This window comes from Mycteria americana, chromosome 3, assembly GCF_035582795.1.
Source record: "Mycteria americana isolate JAX WOST 10 ecotype Jacksonville Zoo and Gardens chromosome 3, USCA_MyAme_1.0, whole genome shotgun sequence".
NCBI classification, from domain to species: Eukaryota; Metazoa; Chordata; class Aves; order Ciconiiformes; family Ciconiidae; genus Mycteria; species Mycteria americana.
The window spans coordinates 83,992,040-84,013,338 of NC_134367.1; the positions used below are offsets into that span (position 1 = coordinate 83,992,040).

At 42.3% G+C, this 21,299-nt stretch overlaps 1 protein-coding gene across 4 annotated transcripts in view; it reads right to left on the reverse strand.

The window, feature by feature from the left end:
- Positions 1-2,029: 2,029 nt before the first annotated feature.
- PCNX2 (pecanex 2) overlaps positions 2,030-21,299 on the reverse strand; it is a 159,981-nt gene continuing 140,711 nt past the window's right edge. For 2 of the 4 annotated variants that reach the window (XM_075495897.1, XM_075495896.1), the window contains 6 exons: positions 14,482-14,626; positions 13,039-13,269; positions 12,415-12,689; positions 11,198-11,382; positions 6,175-6,623; positions 2,030-4,068 (listed from right to left, as the gene is read on the reverse strand). In XM_075495897.1, coding sequence (XP_075352012.1) covers positions 3,895-4,068; positions 6,175-6,623; positions 11,198-11,382; positions 12,415-12,689; positions 13,039-13,269; positions 14,482-14,626 — 1,459 coding nt within the window. In that variant the 3' untranslated portion in view covers positions 2,030-3,894. The remainder of the gene's footprint in view (positions 4,069-6,174; positions 6,624-11,197; positions 11,383-12,414; positions 12,690-13,038; positions 13,270-14,481; positions 14,627-21,299) is intronic. The other 2 variants (XM_075495898.1, XM_075495899.1) reach the window with 2 other exon arrangements.

Here is a 21,299-nt window from a genome sequence, read left to right on the forward strand (position 1 = left end):
CACATTTAATGCAAGGGCTGAAGTACTGCGTTTGTGCTTCTTTTACCATATACTCATTATCCTCCTTCCTGTAACCTCCTGTACTGTATGTGTTCCTCTCTGCTCTCTGGTTGGGAGGGCCCCACTGAGCTAGTGTGGATAAAATCACTCCTGGTGTTTCTTTTCAGCAATGGTGATGTTATCTGGGATTAAGCTGGGGGGAGGCAGATAGGGCCTCCATCTCTTCATCCCTTCTGACATTGCTATTGAAAGAACCGCATGTACCAAATGCTCTTGTGGATTGAGTGCTTGATATCCTCAAAGGATGCATTCAGCTTGCTAGCGAGATGGGAGCATCACTGCTTTCAGGTTGTAGAAACAAGAAGGTTCTGGGCTGGCTGAACGAGCATCGGGCAGGCTTCTGCCTTCAGCCCCTGCTGAGGAAGTGGCCTCTGCAGCTCTGGAAAAATTCAAGCATAGCACCCAAATCTTCAAAACTGACACAAAACGGAATTGCATATAAAAGGTATTTATGTGTTGGTGGTGGCCATCCTTCTGCATCACAGCTGTGCTAAGAGATCAGACATGTAATGTCGGCAAACTGTTCAGCCTGAGCAACTTCAGGGCCAAGTTTTAACAACAGCGTTATGCATTGTGAAACCTCTCATCAGCACCGCAGCTGACTTAAAAGCAGTGAAAGTTGCCTTTGCTTCTCATTCAGAGCCTGAAACTGCCCAACAGGTGGGGTTCCTGAGGTGTCACAGGTACCTCCGTCTTGCAACTCTGAAGCACCTCATGTGTGAGGTTAAGTATCAAGGTGCTTAGGTCTTCCAGGAATAAAAGTATGGCTTAGAGCCTTTGTGTATCAGTAGGTACTGGTGCCGAGAATAGCATTCCTAAGGACTCGGGTGCCTTTTGGTGCTATGCAGAGCTGTTCTGAGCGGCTTACTGTTGAGATTAGGCCTTGTGTAAAGGTTACGTACCTATTTGTTAGCTTTGTGTGCATCGGAGCCTTAAATGCATCTTCCGTCATGTACAGAGTAATCGGGTCTATTTCTACCTCATGCAAACATGGGGGGGAGGTCTAAGATGTATTTAAATCAATACTACCTCATACCTACTTCCAGGTTTTACTTCTGACCATCATGTCTGATAATTCTGTAGGATTGGCCCATGTTGAAAAACACTGCATATAGTCTTACTAGTAACAGCAGACTATCTCCACAATTATGGAGAAATGTAATGTGGGAGAGTTTGTGCTGTCACCTTTGATTTATTTTTTTGTCTTTGTTACTGGGGTTAATGGTCACTCTTGGGGTTTTTTTAACCCACTGTGCTACAGTAACAACTTTAAGGCAAAATAAAAACTGTGTAAGACGTGGCTATAAAAAGGAACTAATTTTTGAATCTTACCTTGACTCCTGCTCTGCCCTGCTTGTGCAGTGTGCCTCAACAAAGGAGTTAGGACATGCCTTTTCTGGCAGCCGCCCTGTGCAGCAGGAGGCTGGGCTTCGTGGCTCACTGCTGTCCCCAAGGAGTGATGCTCCAGGGGCCAGTGGCTTGAACTGAGTGAGGAACTGGGAGGCAGCTGCATTATCTTGGGGTGCAGTACCAGAGGCCATGGAGATGGTAGAATGTTACAGAAGATGTGGTGCTGGGGGAAGGTGGTGTTGCTGGGCCTCGGTCCACACTAAGCAGATACAGCGGCTTGCTGCTGGGAGGATCTGTGCAGCTGTTGCCCAAACATCTGGTTTAGTATGCTTGAGTTGGATACATAGAATAATTTAGGTTGATTGGGACTACTGGAGTTACTTATTTTTGATGGAAATTAATTCAAACAAGTTAAAGATGTGAAAATTGGAGACCTAAGTGAGGCTAACCGAATATGGGAAAGGTTTTTTTAGTGCTTTCCACTGCTGCCTGTTTGCCCTGCCTCCACACAAGGCAGGGTGTAGGAAGACAAAGCAGTGATGGTTTATCTTAGCAAGCTGCCATGCAAAAGCCCCCAAGGCAGAAATGGGGCTGGTGGCTGTTGGTAAGAGCCCTCCACCTACCTCTATAACCTCCATCCTTCATTTGTAATGAAGCACTTCATGAGCAGAGTGGTGGGAGGAGAGGTACGATCTGCCAGAAATAGTCAGAAGGGAGCAGCTGAATTCAATTTCCTCTTCCACATCCCACCTGGATGCTGGAGGAGACATTAGTAGGGCCTAAACTGCACTGATGACCACGTGTCTCAGGGGCTGTACATGAATACTCTGCTTTTGCCCTTGCGAACATGAGCAGAATTTTGCCTAGGGTGTGCTGAGCTTTGTAAGTAATCAATTCATCAAGATCTGAAGTGAAAGAAAAACAATAGATTTCTCAATTTCATAAGGCAGAAAGCAAGTGAAAACAATTCAAAATAAAAAAGAAAACCCAAAAACTGCTGCCACACAAAACATACTTGGATCATTTTATTTTGACTAGGTGTTATTTAGTTTTACTACTTATAATCTTAAGTGTGGCACAGTAGGAAGCTCAGAATGCAACTGTGTATCGCCTAGCAGTAATGACTTAGCTACAGCATCTCTTGTTAAATCTTTCTTGTTAATTGGGACAAGACAGCCTGGCTGCACATCATTGTGTTGAGAATTAGAAACAATCTATGGTAGTTACAGTAAAGAGGAACAGCAAGACACTGATAGCTGCAATTTTTTTTAATTAAAAAAAAAGAACACGCATGTGTGTGTGTGTTTAGACTGTATAGTAGAGGAAGGATTTGTTGCAGCCTTTTGGCTTCCAAAGTAGTCATGCATTCCTGCAAATCAGTGTTTCTCAAACTTTGTGAAAGCATGGCCTCCCTTTTTGCATCATCTGTCTTTATGCAACTATTAGACTGGCAGCAGCTCAGTTTCTCTGGGGGAGGGAAATCAGAATGCTCTGTAATTACTGGCTACAAGTGTTTATGGACACTGAGCTGTGTCCAGCAATTAAAGGCAGTTAGCTGTTCCCTTCCTAATACAAACACCTCCAGACAATAATTACAGCCTGCTTTGCACTTGCCTGTCCTTGAGGAGGATTCCCCTGGGCCCTTTTGCAACTCCCAAGGGGGCTGTTGCCTGGAATTTGAGAAACACTGCTGTAAACCAAACAGGAGCATGAGATAATACCTAAGAGCAGGTGTTTATGCAAAGCTGCTTTCTTCACAGATAAGGTGCACCATATGCTTTGAAGGCTTTCCATGCACTGGATACTTTCTTTTCTCACACCTGACTTTTGTTAATCTGTGTAGCATGGCTTGTTCACACCATATTTCAAGATGGCTGCATGCAGTATATCACTCTGTGATGCTATGTTGCTATTCAGAATTACCACCTGCATAACATGTTAAAGAAAAATAAGAGATTTGCTGTTGGAAAAAAAAAAATCCGATTTAGCTCTAATGTTACAGGACATGTTGTACTGTCCTTTTATGTATTCATTGCTTCTGTTCAAAGTTGCCTTTTGCTATATGTTATAGGTCAAATGCCAATTAGTTTGCATGCAATCAGCTGTTTAGTTATGGCAGGAAAGAGATGTCTTGTGTGCTTTTCACTGAGTTGTATTAATACATTTCCCACTGTATTCATTCATGATTCCACTCATTCCAGGGGAAGGAACGTTAAACAGGTTGTATTCATTGTTCCAGGATTTACAAGAACCTGAGATGAAGTGGTGCTGTGTGTTTTTTAGGACATGTTCCCACCCTACCCATGCCAAGGCCTTTAGCTGAAGAACATCTGCCCCATAGTATTATTGTGTAGAAGTTAGAAAAATAAACATTTGGAGGTTGCTTGTTACATTTGAAAGAACCTAAACCCACGTGCAGCTCCCTGACCTAACTGTCTTTATTTAATTCTAAGAAGCGCGTGGCCCTTGCGCTGGGAATATTCCTTACTGCTCCTCAGAGAGGCTTTGCTGAGAAGCAGTGTCTTCCAGGGCCATATCTTCTTGGCTGGCCCTTCTGCACTCCAGGTTCTGACTCATGAATATGGCGTGGGCCGGACCTGCCTCTCGCCGCGGTCTAGGTTCTGTAGCATCAGTTGCTTCACCGGTCTCTGTGAGTTGCTAGAAAGAAAGAAAGAAAAGAAAAAGTCAACTAGTTTAGGAAATTTCTAAGTAACACTTGAGCTAGTTTTTGAAGTGACAGGTGAAAAAAGTTAAAAATTGATTTAGGAATGTCCTTCTGTGAAACGGCATGGGATTCTTAACATGCATTATTCACAAGGGGCTTCTGAAGAGGTACTTGTCACACTTTGTGTAACGCATAAATTTGGAAAGAAAAGCAGACCAGGAGCTCGAGGTTTAGTACCGCAGATGTACATGTATAGAGAGCTGTAAAATAATTTGGACTGAAAAGGACTTCTGGAGGTCATCCAGTCCAAACCGCTGCTCCAAGCAGGGCTGACTTCTAAGAAGTTGAATCGGGTTGCTCTGGGGCTTGCTTTATACATCAAATTTTAAATCCAACTTACAAAGAAACCTTTTCATCAAACCTGGAATGCAATTATCAGTCTGAAAAATGTTATGCACAGCGTCACCCCACTGTAAGGAGTCCATTAGTATAAAAGCTTTCTAGAACTGTGCTGTGTTAACATTTAAATAAAACACTTCCTCCTTACCACTTTCAATCAAATAGGCACCTGGACTCTGAGTAGTTACTTTGGCCAGGACTCACCTCATCTAAATTTAACCGTGTAGTATATCATCTAGTATCAACTTAGTATATCATCTAGGCTGTTAAAGGTTGGCAGAGAGATACAAGTGTCCCAGGGGAAGATTTCTTCCTGCCAGCTGTAAGGATGAAGTGGATTGTCCTCTCCACTGAATATAGAGGCCACACCAACAATCTACTGAGACTTCAGGCCCAAATTTTAGATGGTTTAGACAAGGTGAATCCTAGCATTAGTACTCAGTATTGCAGATTGGCTGAGTTCTTGCAAATTAGGCTATAAACTCTTGAGAGTTGGAATTATGCCTTGTCATCTGATATGTTCAGCTGTACATGTAGAAATATTAATGCTCGTTAGAGTAATAAAGCAGGATTGGACCCAGATGAGTAACGATCAATCAACTTCTGTTGCAGTTCATGGCAAAACTCCAGGGAACTATACCATACATGGTATTTTTGGGATGAGAGCAAAATACACACATGCTAAGGAGCTTTTTTCACTTGAGGTTTGGCAAATTCTTTGAAAACTAGGGAAGTTATATGCAGTTCAGAACGACAGTAGTAGAAAAGTGTTTTGGACTTTCCATATCCACAGTCCATATCCAAATTGTTGCCAATTTGGTTTCCATTTTGATAGGCCAAATGCAAAAGTCTGTCTTAATTATGTTGTCAACTCAACCTCTAGTTGCAGTTGCCCTTTATCTCTAGTCCGTCTTCTCACATTACTGCTCTGTAGTGCTGAGGTGAAAGTTTCAGAATTCAAGAAAGCAACTGATGGCAACCAAAGTTAAATAAATATACTTAAGTAGACAATAAAACAATAGCACTACTATGTGCATTGAATTTTCCAGGAAAGATGGGAATACAACTGGGAGCCTACTGGGAAGAGGGCTGGAAGTTCTTTGTGTGTACTGTTTTGCTGTTAGAAAATGCTGAATCACAGGGCATGCAGGTTTCCTTTGGGAAATATTTCCTACAGACTTCCTTTGACTAACCCTTTCAGCAACAAGGTTTTCAGGTCCTGGATTGAATTTCTGGTCAGAGAGAGGGACAGAACAAGTGCACAGTTCAGTGGGAACCGTTCCTCTTTGTACAAATAATTAAGTCCTGCATAAGCAAACAAGGAAGGAGCTATTAAGTCTGCTTATGATGGTACACATCACCTGGGCTGCAGAAAATGGAGACCTAAGTCCCTGGTCTGAGTGAAAGGAAGAGGGACTTTGCCCCAGTTTGCAATTTCAGGTGCGTGCTTAACAGCCAACCTGTCAATTACGTACAAATACATCACTCTCATATACACACTAATATTAAACAGTCTCATTGTCATTGTGATGTAGCAAAATCCAAAATAAATACCAAAATCCTGATGTTGTTTTGGAAAAGACTGTTTTCTGACCCTTGAGAAGGAAGAAACCAAACAGTGGCGAGGACAGTTCAGGAACCCGACAGGAGAGCAGTACAGTAGCTCACGCTTAGTACTGCTATTTTGGCTTCAGCCTTACCCGAGTTGCTTGACTTGCTGCTCTAGCAGATGGACCCATGGCAATATTCATACTGCTGGATGACTGGGTGTCACTGGTGTTACCTCCGTCTGCAGCTGAGAGCCCAGAAATCACCAAAGCACTTGAAAAACTTCTCTTGCCGAACAGCAGGCTGAGAGTTGAGCTGGTGGAAGAGGCCAGACTGGACCTGAGCATTGCTGCAGCTCGGTCCTGCACAGTCAGCTGGCCAGCAACAGGAACAGCAGGGGACTGGGAAAACACAGATGTTGCCGAGTTGTGGAACGACAGCTGACTACTAGAAAGCCTTGGGGCAATTTCATGGGCAGATGTAGATGTTTGGATGAAAGGCTGGCGGCTTTCTACAATTGGTCCGGAGTGACTTGAAGCAGGGGGCCTTTGGTTTAAAGCAGTGTGTGCCTGGACGGACTGACTCCTGGGTTTTCTCCTGCCTTTAAAAGAAAGATTAATATATTTAAGTAAGTGGCATCCTGAGGAACTCCATGCTGTTGACAGTGTCCCCATGTGTACATATTACTATTGGCATATTACTACTGGTTTTATCAGTGTAAGAATCCCAAGAATAACAGAAATAACAAATTGCTAAACCTATGAACCTTTCTGTGTTTCCACTACAAGGGTTCTGGCTTTTGGTCAGAATAGCTCCAGTGGTTCTGCACTGAGTCAAAAGAGAGGAAAATGAGAAGACACCCCAAGGAAAGTACTCTCATCACAGGCTCACACCTCTTCTGCCACGTACATTTTAACCTGCCCAGTGAATGACTGAGCATAGCGTTGCTGTAACTCCACTACCCTTTGACACCCACACTAAAGTAGGGGATGTTGAATATCCACCTTAAATGGCTTGGTATAATTCAATGCAAAAATAAAACGAAAAAACCTGTGAGTTAAAACAATGGCACATTAAAAAGAATTATTCCTGCATATGGGGAAAGAAAATTTAAGAATTCAACCAAGTGGAAGACTACAGCATTCAAGCCACAAGAGTTTTTTAAGACTGATTTTAAACCGTATCTGGGTTCCAAGAGTGATATTTACAGTGTATCACAGACTGAAAAGATGCGAACACCTCTAGTTAGGGTAGTCTATTGGAGGTCTGAATGAGACCCACATAAGGCTCTTGCCCCATTCTATGAAGCGTCTCGATGCAGCCGCTATTGGACACGGAGAGTAGATTAGATAAGCTATTCTGACATGCCTAGACAATGTCTTCCTGTACGTATACACCCCCATTACTGACGTTTGTATCAACACCTTATGTAATTCAAACAAATGGTTTCTGTATTTCTTATGCTTGCATATTTAAATAGGCAGAGAATGAAAAATAAATCAAGTTATTGGCCAGTGAATGCACCAGATACCTGCTTGCACCCAGGCACTCTGCAAACGGCGTGCAGTGGGCTGGCACGTGCCACAGGCCCCGGAATAGTTTACTGTTTCTGCAGACAGGCTCTAACCCAGGCTTATGCAGCAAATACACAGCCATGTGAGTGCCTGCTTGGCTTTTTTGCTTTCCAGGAAACTCCAAACATTAACACACGCTGGCATTTTGGTTTCCTAGCTATAGCTGTGGGGTAGAGGGTTGATGCCAGAAAATCTGTTGAGAGCTATCAACGCAGAAACAAATTTTGCTGGCAGGCATTTTCAGGTTGTTGGTAATTTTTTTGCTTTGTTTTTTCCCAATACCCGAACTACGGAGGAGAGGGAAGCACTGAAACTCCTCCAGATACTGAAACTTTGCAGGTGTAACGGAATATAAATCTCACACTATCTTGTAGAAACATGACTGTTTGCTGAATTCATGAGTGTTCCAGTAATGCAGAATTTCATATCCAAAGTGTTTACATTATATAGCTGAAACACACTGGTTTACATCCACAGACCTGCTTTCCAGAGGCTGGTATCATTAGCCCCATTTTTCAGACGCTGAAGCGAAGAGAATTTAGGTAACTTGGCACAGAGCCAGGTGGCAGAGCTGGGCCACAACCTAACTGGAGCTCTTCAGCTGGACTAAAACCTAGTTGGTTTGGCAAGCACTGGACACTTTTGCACCACATTTACAATGTATTTTTAGTTCTACTTTTATACTCCAAACAGTAAAGAAAAATAATTTTCCTAAGATGGCATGCAAAGCAGCATTCTCTGTAGTAAGAGCCCTAAGATCTCTGCTTGAGAGCAATGGGACAGATGCACGTGGCTCCCGTGTGCCACGTTGCCGGTATCCTCTGCACTTCAGACGTGATCCCTCGGGAGGGCACGTGCTGGGGTGGGGGTCAGGCCTGGCCGCTGCACTGGCAGCCATGCGCACATCTGGCCTCCGCCGGGATTCAGGTTCTTCAGACTCCGGGGTTTTGTTTAAGTGCTTTGGTTTCTACATCTGATGGTTATTTTAATATGTTACCCTTTTTAAATAAAAAGAACGGACTGGAATTAAGAACAGAGGGGCTGTGGTGTGTTAGTTTGTGCGGGGGTTAACGTGGCCAAACATCTGTTTGTGATTTAAACTGCCAAGCTGACCCCCGTCCAAAAGTATTCTATATTCATCCCAAACGCAGTGGTTAGAGCATTGGACAGGAGACCACCCGCGTCTACACATAAGTAACTCTGTCCATGAAAACACTTAGGAAACAAAGGCTGTTCTATAAACTGCATCATGAAATAAGGACACTTTGGGGGAGAACCCCACACGTTTCCAATGCTCCCGAGTTTGGTCGCACTTTTATATAGAGCTTTCATTGCATTTTGCAGACTCAGCGGCACCAGGCTGCAAAATGAAATATGAAATATGAAAACATTAAATGCACTTGATTCATAGATTATGAGTCTAGAAGGGATTGCTATGACCATCTAGTCTGCTGTGCTATATAGCATGGGCCATAGAACTTCCTGGAATTAATTCCTGTATGGTATTGCTAATTACTATGATTATTTTTAAGAAATGCATTTAATATCTCCGGTCATGGAGAATCCATCTTAACCCTTAGTCACTTGTTTTACTGTTAATTTACTCTCACTGTTAAAAATGTGCACTTGTTTTCAAATCTGAATTTGTTTAGCCTTGTTATATCCAAGTCTGCTTGAATCAACTGTCTTTGGTCACCTTTTGTTGCCCAGGTAAGTACTGACAGACTACGATCAAAGCATCTTTTACAATATAAATTGAAAGCTCTTAATCTGTCACTACAGGATGTATTTCCCAGATCTTTGATCATTTTTTGGCTCTTCTTTGAACTCCTTCCAAATTAAAAATGTCCTTCTTCAATTAGGGCACTAGGACTGTGCGTGGTAGGCCAACAGCATCCTGAACCAAAGTCAGATTGACAGACATGCACTAGCCAGGTCACTCTTTTCATTCTGCTTTTTTAACAACAGGCATAGCATAAGTTCTTTCCCAGTCCTCTGGTGTCTCTGCCTTAGCGTCCCGATACTTACTGAAGATCAAACAGAGCTTGCTTTTTAACCAGCTCTCTTAAAAACCTTCTTGAATGAGAGTCATTTGGATTTGCTCAATTAGGCATATAGCTTTGATAGCCACTCTTTCACGTTCTTTGTAGCTGTTAGGCTGGAAGGAAGTACTTCATCATCAGTTCATAGAAAGAGATCATCTGCATTTTTCCCAATACAAACCAGACATTTCTTTTCTCATTTCTATGTTATTGGCAACTCTGCCTTTCTATATAGTGACGGATCGAGACCACTGTTAGGATTTCTTTTGCTTCTAATACTCTTTAAAAATAAACAGCCACAAATCTACATTCATCTTTTTGTCCCTAATGGTGCTAGCCAGAAACTTCTCGTTGTTTCATTCTCTTTCTCTTATCAGTGGTCTCTCAGGACTGAATACTGATTTGCATTTGCTATTTTCCACTTCCTTGCATTTGTTGTGCATTTCTTCATTTTACGTCAAAGCCAGCTTGCTTTTCTTAACTAAGTGTGTCCTCCTCTCTTGATTGTGGTTTTCTGGGCACCCAATACGTTCTTTTAAACAACTCACAATTAACTTTCATTCTTGTATGGCATGCTCAGGATCATTATTTTACAATTAGGTTTGCCATTCTGATTACTGCAGTGTCAAGTTATGAGTATGCACATGGGGATTCCTCTAACACTAGTCTCAATTAAAAGCAGCAGTTATTTTATTCTTACAAGATGATTTATATTCAGGGCAAGATTTTCTCCAGTCCTGTCCATTATCTTTAATGACAGGTCAAAATGATCTAACGGGAAACAAACAAGTGTCATACCCCTCTAGTTCTCTGCTTCAATTTATACAGTGATACCACAACTTGTTAATTGGCTTTACATTACAAAGCCGGTGAGACCTATCGCACAGTGATAGGTCTCACAGTGACCCACTGCCAAACTGAATGTATATTTCCAATGTGAAGGCCGGTAGCTCTACCTTGTGAGTATGTCTGAAGTACTTTTGAATCCATATTTTACTATGAGAAGGGCTCAGCTGTTAGCTGACAGAATGATTGGCAACATTTAATTTTCTCCTGGTAACTGCTGTATAGATGTACGAAGTTATTTCCTATTTGTTCTCCACATGCGCTGATGAACAGCCAAACCAATTCCTCAAATAAATCGTCATGGTCCTTCCAAGATAATTAAGATTTTTGCATACTTTCACTTCTGCTGTTCCCAGCCAACAATAAGCACAGATTCACTGTGGTACGGGCTCCCTGCATCGCACATGTAGACTCCCTCCCATCTGCATTTCTCATTCTGGCATTGTTTGTGGCACCTCCTAGTCCAAAAGTTACACATAAAGGAGTTTGACAGTGGAACCTTTGGTGAATCACATTTGTCTTATACCCTCCCAGCAGATACCTGGAACAATATCAGGAAGCCATCTCCTGCATGTGCTTGGTCATTAGGAAAGACGAAGCACTCTCTCTCTAAAATTAGTTTTCCACTGGGTATGAGTACGCCCCAAAAGCATCTGCCTACATGGCCCCTCAGGAGAACACTACGGAAAAAGCCAAGTAGATTGTGCAAATACCTGCACGCTGGTGGACCTCTTGAGATGAAGCTTGCAACTGAGGGGTTCCATCTCTGGTGGGCTGCGAACTACTGCTCTGGCTTGAATTGCCTGTGGAATTGCTGCTAGACGAAGACCCCCCTCCACTATCCACCTCTTCAACGTTACCTCTCTCGTGGTGAGCTGCATGGCAGTCCTTCCGCATTCTGTTTGCAGGAACACACGCATGGTCAGCCACTTCTTATGCACAAAAATTTGTGCCACCAATGTTAGGTGCCCTCAAAATGTGTAACCGTACTCTCTCATACCACTGCGGGTCTTTTGACATTTTACAAGATGACAAAGATGATGATGTGGTAAGCTTACTTGGAACAAAATTGTATATGACACAAACCAAATCTTACCTTGTCTGTGTTAAGTGGCTTTGGAGCCCTGCAAGACCTTAGGACTCTCTATCTAATGTTACAGTGGTCTCTAAAGATCAACTTTTGCATGAAGTAACCAAGTAGCAAAGAGGAATGGGCTGGAGGGAGCTCAGTGGGAATGAGCTGCATGGTGGGAAACTAGCATATTAAGCCCCTAGGATTTAATCTTGGCACTTTAGCATAGGTCTTGGCATGCAAGCTGGCTCCCATAGTCTCTCCATGGTCCCCTGCCTCTCCTCAGCCACACTGGCGATAGGGCAGGTGGAGGGAATGAGACAAGAGTGAGTTATTGCTGTATGGGAAGTGCACGTAGGAATAAGAGATGGAATGTGTCAGATACTGATCATGCATACCTAGGGAAAGTCAGGCAGTTTTGGTGGATAGTAAGTACATTTTTAGATGTGTTTTGGTCAAGAACAATGACTTGGGGATGATCATCTGTACTGCCAAAGCTCTGGAGCATAACCCGCCAACACATTTACTCATGTTCTGACATGTCACTGAGTTACAGAAAAGATACCCTTATTTACAAGGCATAAACAGTAAAATTCCCTGGAATAAGGGAAATGTCTGTAGTGCTAAGTGACTTGATAATGAATCTGTTGAACATATAGAAAGCTTTGCTTAAAAGCCATGAATTAGTTAATGAATTTGCTTTCTGCTACATCTGTAGGGCTATTTTGTATATTCTGAATTACTTGCAATTAATTTTTTACTCATAGATAACAGTACAGAATTACTCTCCTTTAACAGACAATACAGTGGAACCAAGACTGCAGGGTCTCATCTGCATAGCCAAAATTTAACACCTACCTTAACCATTTGGATCTGAACCACTTTTTAATGTTGTCCAAACTGACAGGTCCCCCCCAAATGTTCCTCAGTTGGTTGTGTGTCCCAAGGTACGAGGTGGTTAGAGGGGAAACGTACATTGGATATCCCAGTGGCTGATCACACGAAGAATTAATTAAGTTCCGCAAGACCTGTTTATTGTTCTGGATGCTTCCTCTCTCCGGGTTACGATTGCGTAAGAAAATCAGTTCCTGCTGCTGCCCAGCCCAAAGGCCTCTGACGCACTCCTTGTTGACCTACAGGTAGGTTAAAAACATGTGGATCATGTGAAAACGTTTGCTACTTAAGATGCAGAACTACACGATCTAGGTAGAACGGCAGTAGCTGTGTGTGCAAACACCTCATGTCTTTGCACCAACAGGTTTTATGAAGTTTTGCAGCTACTCCCTGGTAAAGCCTGGAATGTTATTTCAGATACACAAACATATGGGTGCAAAATGGAAGCCAACTGAAGAGAGCTCTTTTAGCCTCCAATCCCTACTGCAATAACTACAATCAACCTCTCCTTTTGGCTAGATTACTCAGAAATAATATTAGTTACCACAGCCCTAAATTACTGCAATATTAGAAAGATGGTATATGTACCTTGATAACCTTGAAGCTCAAGTAGCTTTTGTGGAGCATGATAACTTTATATTCATCTGCTCCTTCATCTACCACGTGTCTCAGGGTTAGCAGCTCCTCTCTGTTGGAGAGTACAGCGCTGCGCCAGGCTGGGTCCCCTTCGTGACAAATCACAACCTTTTCTTCAAAAGATTGGATCGCTTCATACAAAACTGCGGGGTCCTCATACTCATCTGGGCAGGTGAACTGGTCCTGGTAGAACAGGAAAAAGTATTGAAAAGGTCAGGTATATTTGTGGAAACACAAAAGCTATTAACAATAAACAAAATCCTGTTTTTTGAACAGATGCCAGCTGACCCCTCAAGTGACTTGCCATTTGATACAGCATGTCTTTGGGGAGGTAGAACAATTAATTTAACAGTAATATAGAAAGGTATGATTTTTGTTTTATTGTAACCTGTTCTGATCTCACGTCTCCACTGGACAAAGACACTTGGAGAGTGCCAGCTTATCCACTTTCTTTTTATAAAGTGGGAAACCACAGGAGGCAGAGCTTTTGGGTAAGACAGAGGGAGATTGGAATCACCTTGGGCATTCCACAGTTCTTATGGAAATCCTTATTTTTATTCACGAAGAACCACCAACAAAAGCACAGACTGGGAATCCATCAGCAGATAATCACAGTATTGTGTTACTGCTATAGCTGTCACGCAGCAACATGGCCAGGGATAACATTCATAAAATTATTGTGTCAAATTCTCAGATATTAATTCACAGGAGTTCCACTTCAGTTACATTCAGAGTAATTATAAATATCATGCATGATAAAAGCCTATGATACTAAATCATAACGTGCCAGAGCAAGAACAAAATCAGCTCCAAGCTATACAGGGGTTGACCTGAAGAAATTGGAGCAACTTCAATGGAGGTGTGCCAGATTTTTACAACTGAAAACAGAACGGGGTCAGAAGCAGCCTGACATAATCAAACAAACAGCCATGACACTCACCCTTCAAATCACTCTCCTCTCATCTGTGTCTTTTAACATATGGAAGCGTTACATGTGTATTGCCATTCACAAAAGGATTGATAAATTAGCAATGAAATTAGTCTAATCAATGTACTACTTTTCAATCTAGAAACCGTCTTTATAGTATCCATGCAAGTAAAACATGACATGACTGTCAGTTTTGTTGTGATGAAAAATGCAGGGTCAAGCTCTGCAATATGAATGGTTTCAAATGGGCAGCTAGGCGATACAGAAGAGAAGATCAAGTGAATGCAAAATAAATAAATGCCAAGCTTTTCCATTTTGGTTAAGGAAGTTTCTCAGAATAAGGCAACAAGTATTCCATTTCCCACTCATTTTTTTTTCTTTGAACAGTTTCTAAGGTTTCCTGTGTTGCCCTAAGAAAACAGATGCAGCAGTAAAAGTCAAAAATAAAAATTAAAAAAAGACCCTACCTGGTGAAGCTTCAGAGACATTCGGATTGCCGGGGCAACAACCTTATGCAATAAATCCATGTCTGCGAAGACCCACTCATCTTTTGCTGCTATCCGAAAGTCTCCTTTGAACAGTGCATGGAGCCCATAAAGAAACGAGTCCAAGCTGTAAGAGAAAGGCAGCAGTCACTCCCAGAAGTCATTCCCACCTCACCACGCTGGGCCCCTGCCAGCCGCCGGCCACGTGCTGGGCCGCGCAGTGCCCGGTGGCCCTCCGGCACAAGGTGAGCTCCTGCGGTGGGTGTAAAGCAGGGGTCGCGTTGCATACTTCTCAGGGTGAGAAACCATTCTTTGGGGTAAGTGGTTTTCCTTCTGCTTGCGCTAAACAACTGGCCACGAAACGAGTGTGGCACCTGGAAGAAAGGGTGTCCTAAGGATGGGCGGCTGGGTCACGGGGTGCCTCAGGGTGCTGCTTCTCTGCAGCTGTGCCAAAGACATCAGGTCAAAGAGTGCCAGCTGCTCTGCAATCCCCGTGCAGGCAGCAGAAGCTGCCCCCTCATTTGAAAGTTTATTGATTGGCCCTGTTACTCTTAGCAGTTCTCCTTGCAAGGTAAAAATTAAAAAAAAAAAAAAAAAAAAAAAAAAAAAAAAAAAAAACAGCTGTAAAAAATATTTTCAGCAAATCTGAGACTTTTGTCATGAAACTCAAACCCAGACGTGAACATTAAACCAGATGTACTAAGAAGAATACTAAGTTTCAGGAACTGTTCAGCAAACCAGGTGAGAGCATGAATCAAACAACAGGCATTTAATACTGAAACAATGAGCCCCAAAGCAAATATGCACTGGGTTTCTTTTTTCTAATATAAGAAACTAGATGTAACCAGTTCTGCCTGACCTTGGATGACGGTTTGCCTGGACTGGAGATTTAAGCAAGAGGTAAAAGGTACAAAATGGAGTAGTTGTTCGAAAACGGTTGCACGAAAGCTTTGTGAAGGGAAACAACCAGCCTTCAGCTCCAATCTGCACCCCGAATCGCAAGCTTCCCACGACACCACAGCCGCTTGGATAATGCTTAGATAGCAGGACTGCTGTCCTAATGCTGCTCTGAAGAAGTGATCTCGAAATTGAGGAGAACAGAACCATCTGTTAAAAACAGGCATCTCTTGCAAACCCACAAGGACATGGTTTCATCTACCTGCCAAGATTTTACTCACTCTTAAAACAGCTGATTTTTTCAGATTGTAAAGGCTCTGAGGAGAAGCTGCATTAAGATGTTAGCAGTTTTCATTACCACACAGGTTTTCTCCAGAGAACGCATAATCTTTCCACATAATTGAGCTTTCTTAATTATTTTAGGAAAAGAAAAAAAATCTTTTAAATTTTTTCTCTTCTCCGAGAGAGGGAGAAGAGATACTGGGAGACTGCTTGGCCTATCCTCAGCTCAGACACGTTCTAATTTTGCCCTTGGTAACATGTTTTAGAAATTAAAATGGAAAGATATAGATGTTGTTACCAGAAAAACAGCTGGATACCGATTTTCTCCACGAAAGCACCGTGTAATACAAACCAACTAATCAGCGGGACCAAGGCCAGTCAGGAAGGCAGGGCTGCTGTCGCTGCTGGGAACATGAAGAGTACGGGGAAGCTCTTGTGAATTCTTAACTGATTTGCATTTATTAGTACTAAGTTACGTATTAAAACATGCCTATGTGAGACAGGCACTTCCACGCAGATCATCAAAACATTCAAGCACTGATTTCAATGGAAGTTCTGTGCCTTCAACGAGCAGGTCCTGATCCCCACTGACTTTCAATCAATCATCTCCACAGTTTAGAAAATGATTATATACCCAAATCCTGTTAATAGCTAGGAAAGCCCTAGAATAAATGAGATAGGGGGGGAAAAAAATGGTGGGCGCAGCCAGTGTGGTGAAATATGTGATTATCATCTCCTTCGAAAAGGCGAGAAATCAGGAAGGGTCCTTTCACTCCCCCCCACCAGACAACATCCCGCATACACAGCTGAATCCCTGCCTGGAAAAAACACTTCTGTATCTAAATATTCTTCCCAGGATGAAACTGGAAGAACTACCCTGAACTCTGCACCTAGTGATGATCTGTAGTATAGTTTTTCCCCATGTAACACCCCCTGTATTTGCTCTGAAACGTTGGCTGGGATGAAGAGAGGAGCAGACAGGAGAGAGAACTGCTTTTTACATCATTAGAGGCTCTCAGAGCCAAATCTGAACACCAGAGCAGACAAAGAGTTTGCATTCACATCGAAGTGTCTTAGAGGCATCAGCACACGCTAAACAGGCTGCTGTGAACAGCAGTATCTGCTGAAAGCAAGGCCAGAACTACGACAGCTAAGCAAACCGCAGCTGAGCGTCAGGGGAGGGAGCGGAGGGAAGCACGTACAGCTCTCACTGTGCTTAGTTAGGGAAGACTCATCCATTTCTCATCCCTCTGCATAATAAGTTCTCTAACCAGCATTTTTAAGAACAAATATGACTGCTACAAGGAGCAAAGCAGTGGTGGCAGTAGTTGTGAGAGGCTGAGTCAATTATTTTATACATTGTATTTTCCACCAGAGAGGTCTGGAGGAGATTGCTGTATTCACAAAACCATGGACATCTTTTATTCTCCTGCCAATCGTAATGAGGCTTTTGGGTACATTCTGCCTATAATGTGACACTATCTCAAGCCGTTACTTCTGTAACACACAGCCCTTAATCCACATAAGATACCGCTGTTGTTATTCTTCCCATTGTTATGCTCTCTCCTGAAGACTCTAATGAGATTATAAGGAAGCTCTACAGCTAACAGCTTTCATCTCAGGCCTGACTCAAGGTTGTTGCTGCTGCTTTCTTGGCCCACTTTTAACATACCTCAATTAGTAATCTGCTGTCGTTACAGGCTCTTTCAAAATATTTCAAAAACTAGTTAAGGTAAATTCACATGCCAAAGAAACAACATTAACCAAGAAGAGACATAACTACTATTTCTGGCAACATTTCTAACCCTCTTGAGCTAAGAACCCAAAAAGCTGCTGTCACAACTGCGAGCTATTTTAGAACAAGACTAGTAGGTGTGCGGGAACCGTCGGCCCCTCGAATGTGCAGCAAGGAGGGGATTAAGTAGCACCACAAATACTAGAGGGAGGGCAACAGAGCCAAAGCAAGTACTCCCTCCTGCTGCACTCCTTATGTTGCTCCAACAGCTGAAACTAAAAGCATTTGATGCAAGCCTGAAAACAGTACAGATGAAGACTAATGAGCTGGTGAATATATCTGCGTGTATTTTGCTCACCAAAACCCATCCTCTGTCTGCAGTATATAACGTTGGGACCTTTCCCAACGTTAACTGTAGATTTATTTAAGGAATAAAGAAACATGCATGCCTGTGAAGCTGGTAATGACCTGAATGTCATAGCTCACCTGAATGAAATATTTTCAATGGTAGCCCTTCTAAATTTGATATTTTAGATGACAGTGGTTGTGAGCTGAGAGTCAAACTGTTCTCCCCTGCTTCTGCTCTACTCTGGCAGACATAAAGCTAACCTAATTGCCTTAACTCCCACTGGCAATGCAGCATCGCGGTGCCATGTCCCGCGCCCTCCACCTCCTTCCCCTCAGATGCTGGGCAGTGCAATGTGGTGCCCAGGAGGGAAGGGGCACATGGGGCCAGCTGCTTCCCTGGGCTTCAGCGTGAGCAGCGGTTCTTCCAGGCAGAGGCGTTCCTTGGAGCAACCCTCTGTCCACACGGAGTGGTAATGCCCAGAGGGGAGTCCAGGCTTGGTAGTGTTGGAAGTATCTGATGAGAGACACTTTATTAAGAGATTTTTGTATTTTTCCAAATTTGAAATGTATACTAAACATTTATTTACTAGTAGCTCTAGTGGCTGAATAGGATTATTAGGTAATTTTTTACAAATACACACCTAAACATATCACTCATTTGAATAAATGAATGGTAATGTCATGTCATTCTTCAGATTGCATTTTGTGCAGGATGCCTCCTAATGACAGTTTAAAAGAGCAAGTGATTTGCATAGCAATATTCTGCCTTCTTAATGAATGCATTTATTGTGTAATCTAGTGTTAATGTTGGGTTTCTACTGACATTTACATGAACAGGTACACTGAATAATTATTTACATACATTATATAAGAGCATTTAAAATCTTGGTTTACACAGTGACATTTACTGATTAATAGATTAGACAAAATCATGTGTAAATGAGTGCAAATTGATAGTTTACATACACAACGTAAACGTGAATCTCAATTCTGTAGTGCACAGCTCAGTGTAATATTACCTTTGCATTACTATTTCTGCGCAGCAGTAGGATGACTGTCACTCCTCAAGACACAGCAAGGGCTAGACTTAGTCCAGAGAAATTTTCCTACTACCTGCACAGTTAGCCCCAAGAACAAAACATGGACCACAGAGCACAGATTCTTGGCTAGTTTGCTCACATTGGACATAGCCAAAACACTTCATAGAAATAAGCATGAGTAGGAGAAGACTACAATGCCTATCTGGCCATTACATCTCAAATTCATCACGAAACCTCTAGCAATGTTGTGCACAAGATGCTTCACAACCAGAATTAATAGAAAGTCCTGAGATGAAGTTCAAGGTCATTTCTCAGTGCCTACCAGAGTAATCTAAATAATCCAAGTTTTTGTAGTCCAGCATTCGAGTGTGACAGAGCATGTGTTAGGAGCCCTGACCTCTTACAAAATGAGCCAGCTCCCGACAGCCGTACATGCTGTACACCCCCTCACGCACACAGCTGGCTGTGGGACTGCCTGTTCTGACACCACCTCTGCAGAAAACTAAAACCCTCTTCAGCACCAGTAGGCTCCAAAAGGTCCCCAAAATATCCTGACACCTTTCCAAGGAAAAGGACTCTGAAGCATCACCAAAGGAATGAGATTCCTCCAGTTTCTGAGGACCATAAGTACTTCTCCCCCATCTGACTGAACGCAGACCTGCAACAGCCTGAGAGCTGGGGGCGAAGACCAGCGATAATGCTCTAAACCACCCCCTGTAAGAGCTGCTGTATCTCCATTAAACGCAGAGAGAGGGGAGGGAGACCTGCCTTCAGTGCCTAAAGTTAATCCTCAGGAACATCTCCCTCTGGCCTCAGCAGCGTTGCACGTGTTGGACAAAGTCTCCTCCCCCCGGCATGCCATGTAATGGTATTCCTGTTGGAGTCTCGCTGACTTACTGCTTTGTGTTTAAATAAGTTGTGAAGATCTGTGTGAAGCAGTAAACACTGTAAGTACGGTAAGAACTGCCCTCTGTGCTGAAGTGAATGTATTTGGGGGATTTTTGTTGATAAAGGTCTTGATGTCAGGGGGTAGCGTACCCACCTTGCTCCTTAGTTAATAAGTTCTACTAAATTGTTTTTGTCAATTAAAATAAATATATAAATTCTTTAAGACAAGAATAAACATATTTCACCAAACTAAAGTTATGTTTTGTAGCTGTAGCAATTTATAACTTGAATTGTGCTACTCAGATTCCTTTTTTTTTTTTCCCCCAAAACATCTTTCTGACAGTTGAAATGTATTAAAGGTAATTTAACCAGGTGGGTAAGTGACACCGTTTTTCACAGTGCAACTTTTCTAGGGAAAGCTTTTGTTAGTAGCACTGAAAAAGATACTGACAAGAGTCAGGGGAGAAGCATCCACTTAATCCCCTTTATGTCACAAAATAAATTTAAAAAATACAATGATTCAATACTGCCCTGGAGCACTTTCTTAATAAAAAGAAAATCAGGACTTAAAGATACAGGATTATACAGAATGGATTCAGAAAAACAGGGATAGAGCTGTGCAGTGCATATGACTACAGCATTTTTCCCCTTCTACAGACCTTTTGTCCTCAAGAAAAGTATTTTTGAGGATGGAGCGCCCACTCACCAAAAGAGAGAAACTAATTTGGTTCACTGGTAATTTTCCAGATTTTAAAAAGACATGGTATAGCTGACTCCTGCAATTATTATTAAAATCTTTACAGAAGACTTCGCAAATAATTATTCTCAACATTCATACTTTCCATGTTAAGCTTTGGAAAGTCTCTGATAATATTATCTCTTTCCATTAGCTACTGACCATGTAAGCCAATAAAAAGACGTGACATTGTTATTGTGTCTGTACTAGTGCCAAAACATTGCAATGAAGATTTTAAGATCCTGTGGAAAGTACATGCAATGTGATGACAGTTTTAGGAAGCTTTTGTGATATTTTTAGATGCATTTCTTATACCACTGTGACATATCCATTGCAGCCCCAGATCAAATTCACTTTAATCTTTTCTAAAAAAAAAAAAAAAAAATCACAAATGCACATCAACTTTTCCTATCATGTCCCCAGACTCTAAAATTTGAATCATCAAAAAAATAGGGCAATTTTAGAAATATCGATGGCTTACTAAACATCGCACTAATTTGAGTGCGTAGAAATGAAGGGAGAGGAAACTCAACCCAGAAGAAAACTACTACAGGAAGGGAATATGCAAAGACTAGTAGAAAAGAGACGACGAAAGCCACTTTAGAAAGCAGAAAGAAGCAGCACACCAAGAAATAAGGTGTGTGGGCCAGGAACATTTTGTGTGACTGACTGAAAGGGGAAGACTCGACAGATAACAAAGCTAGAATGAATATTTAAAGGACTGTTTTATCTTATAACAGAAAACGCATTCAAAATCTCACATGCTGTCTTTGCTTGTTAGTAAGACAAATCCTCTCTAAGGACCGTGTTGATAGAGGGCTAGCTAGCTTTATTCACAGTTTTGTGCCAATACAGCAAGGTCACTTAGAGACTG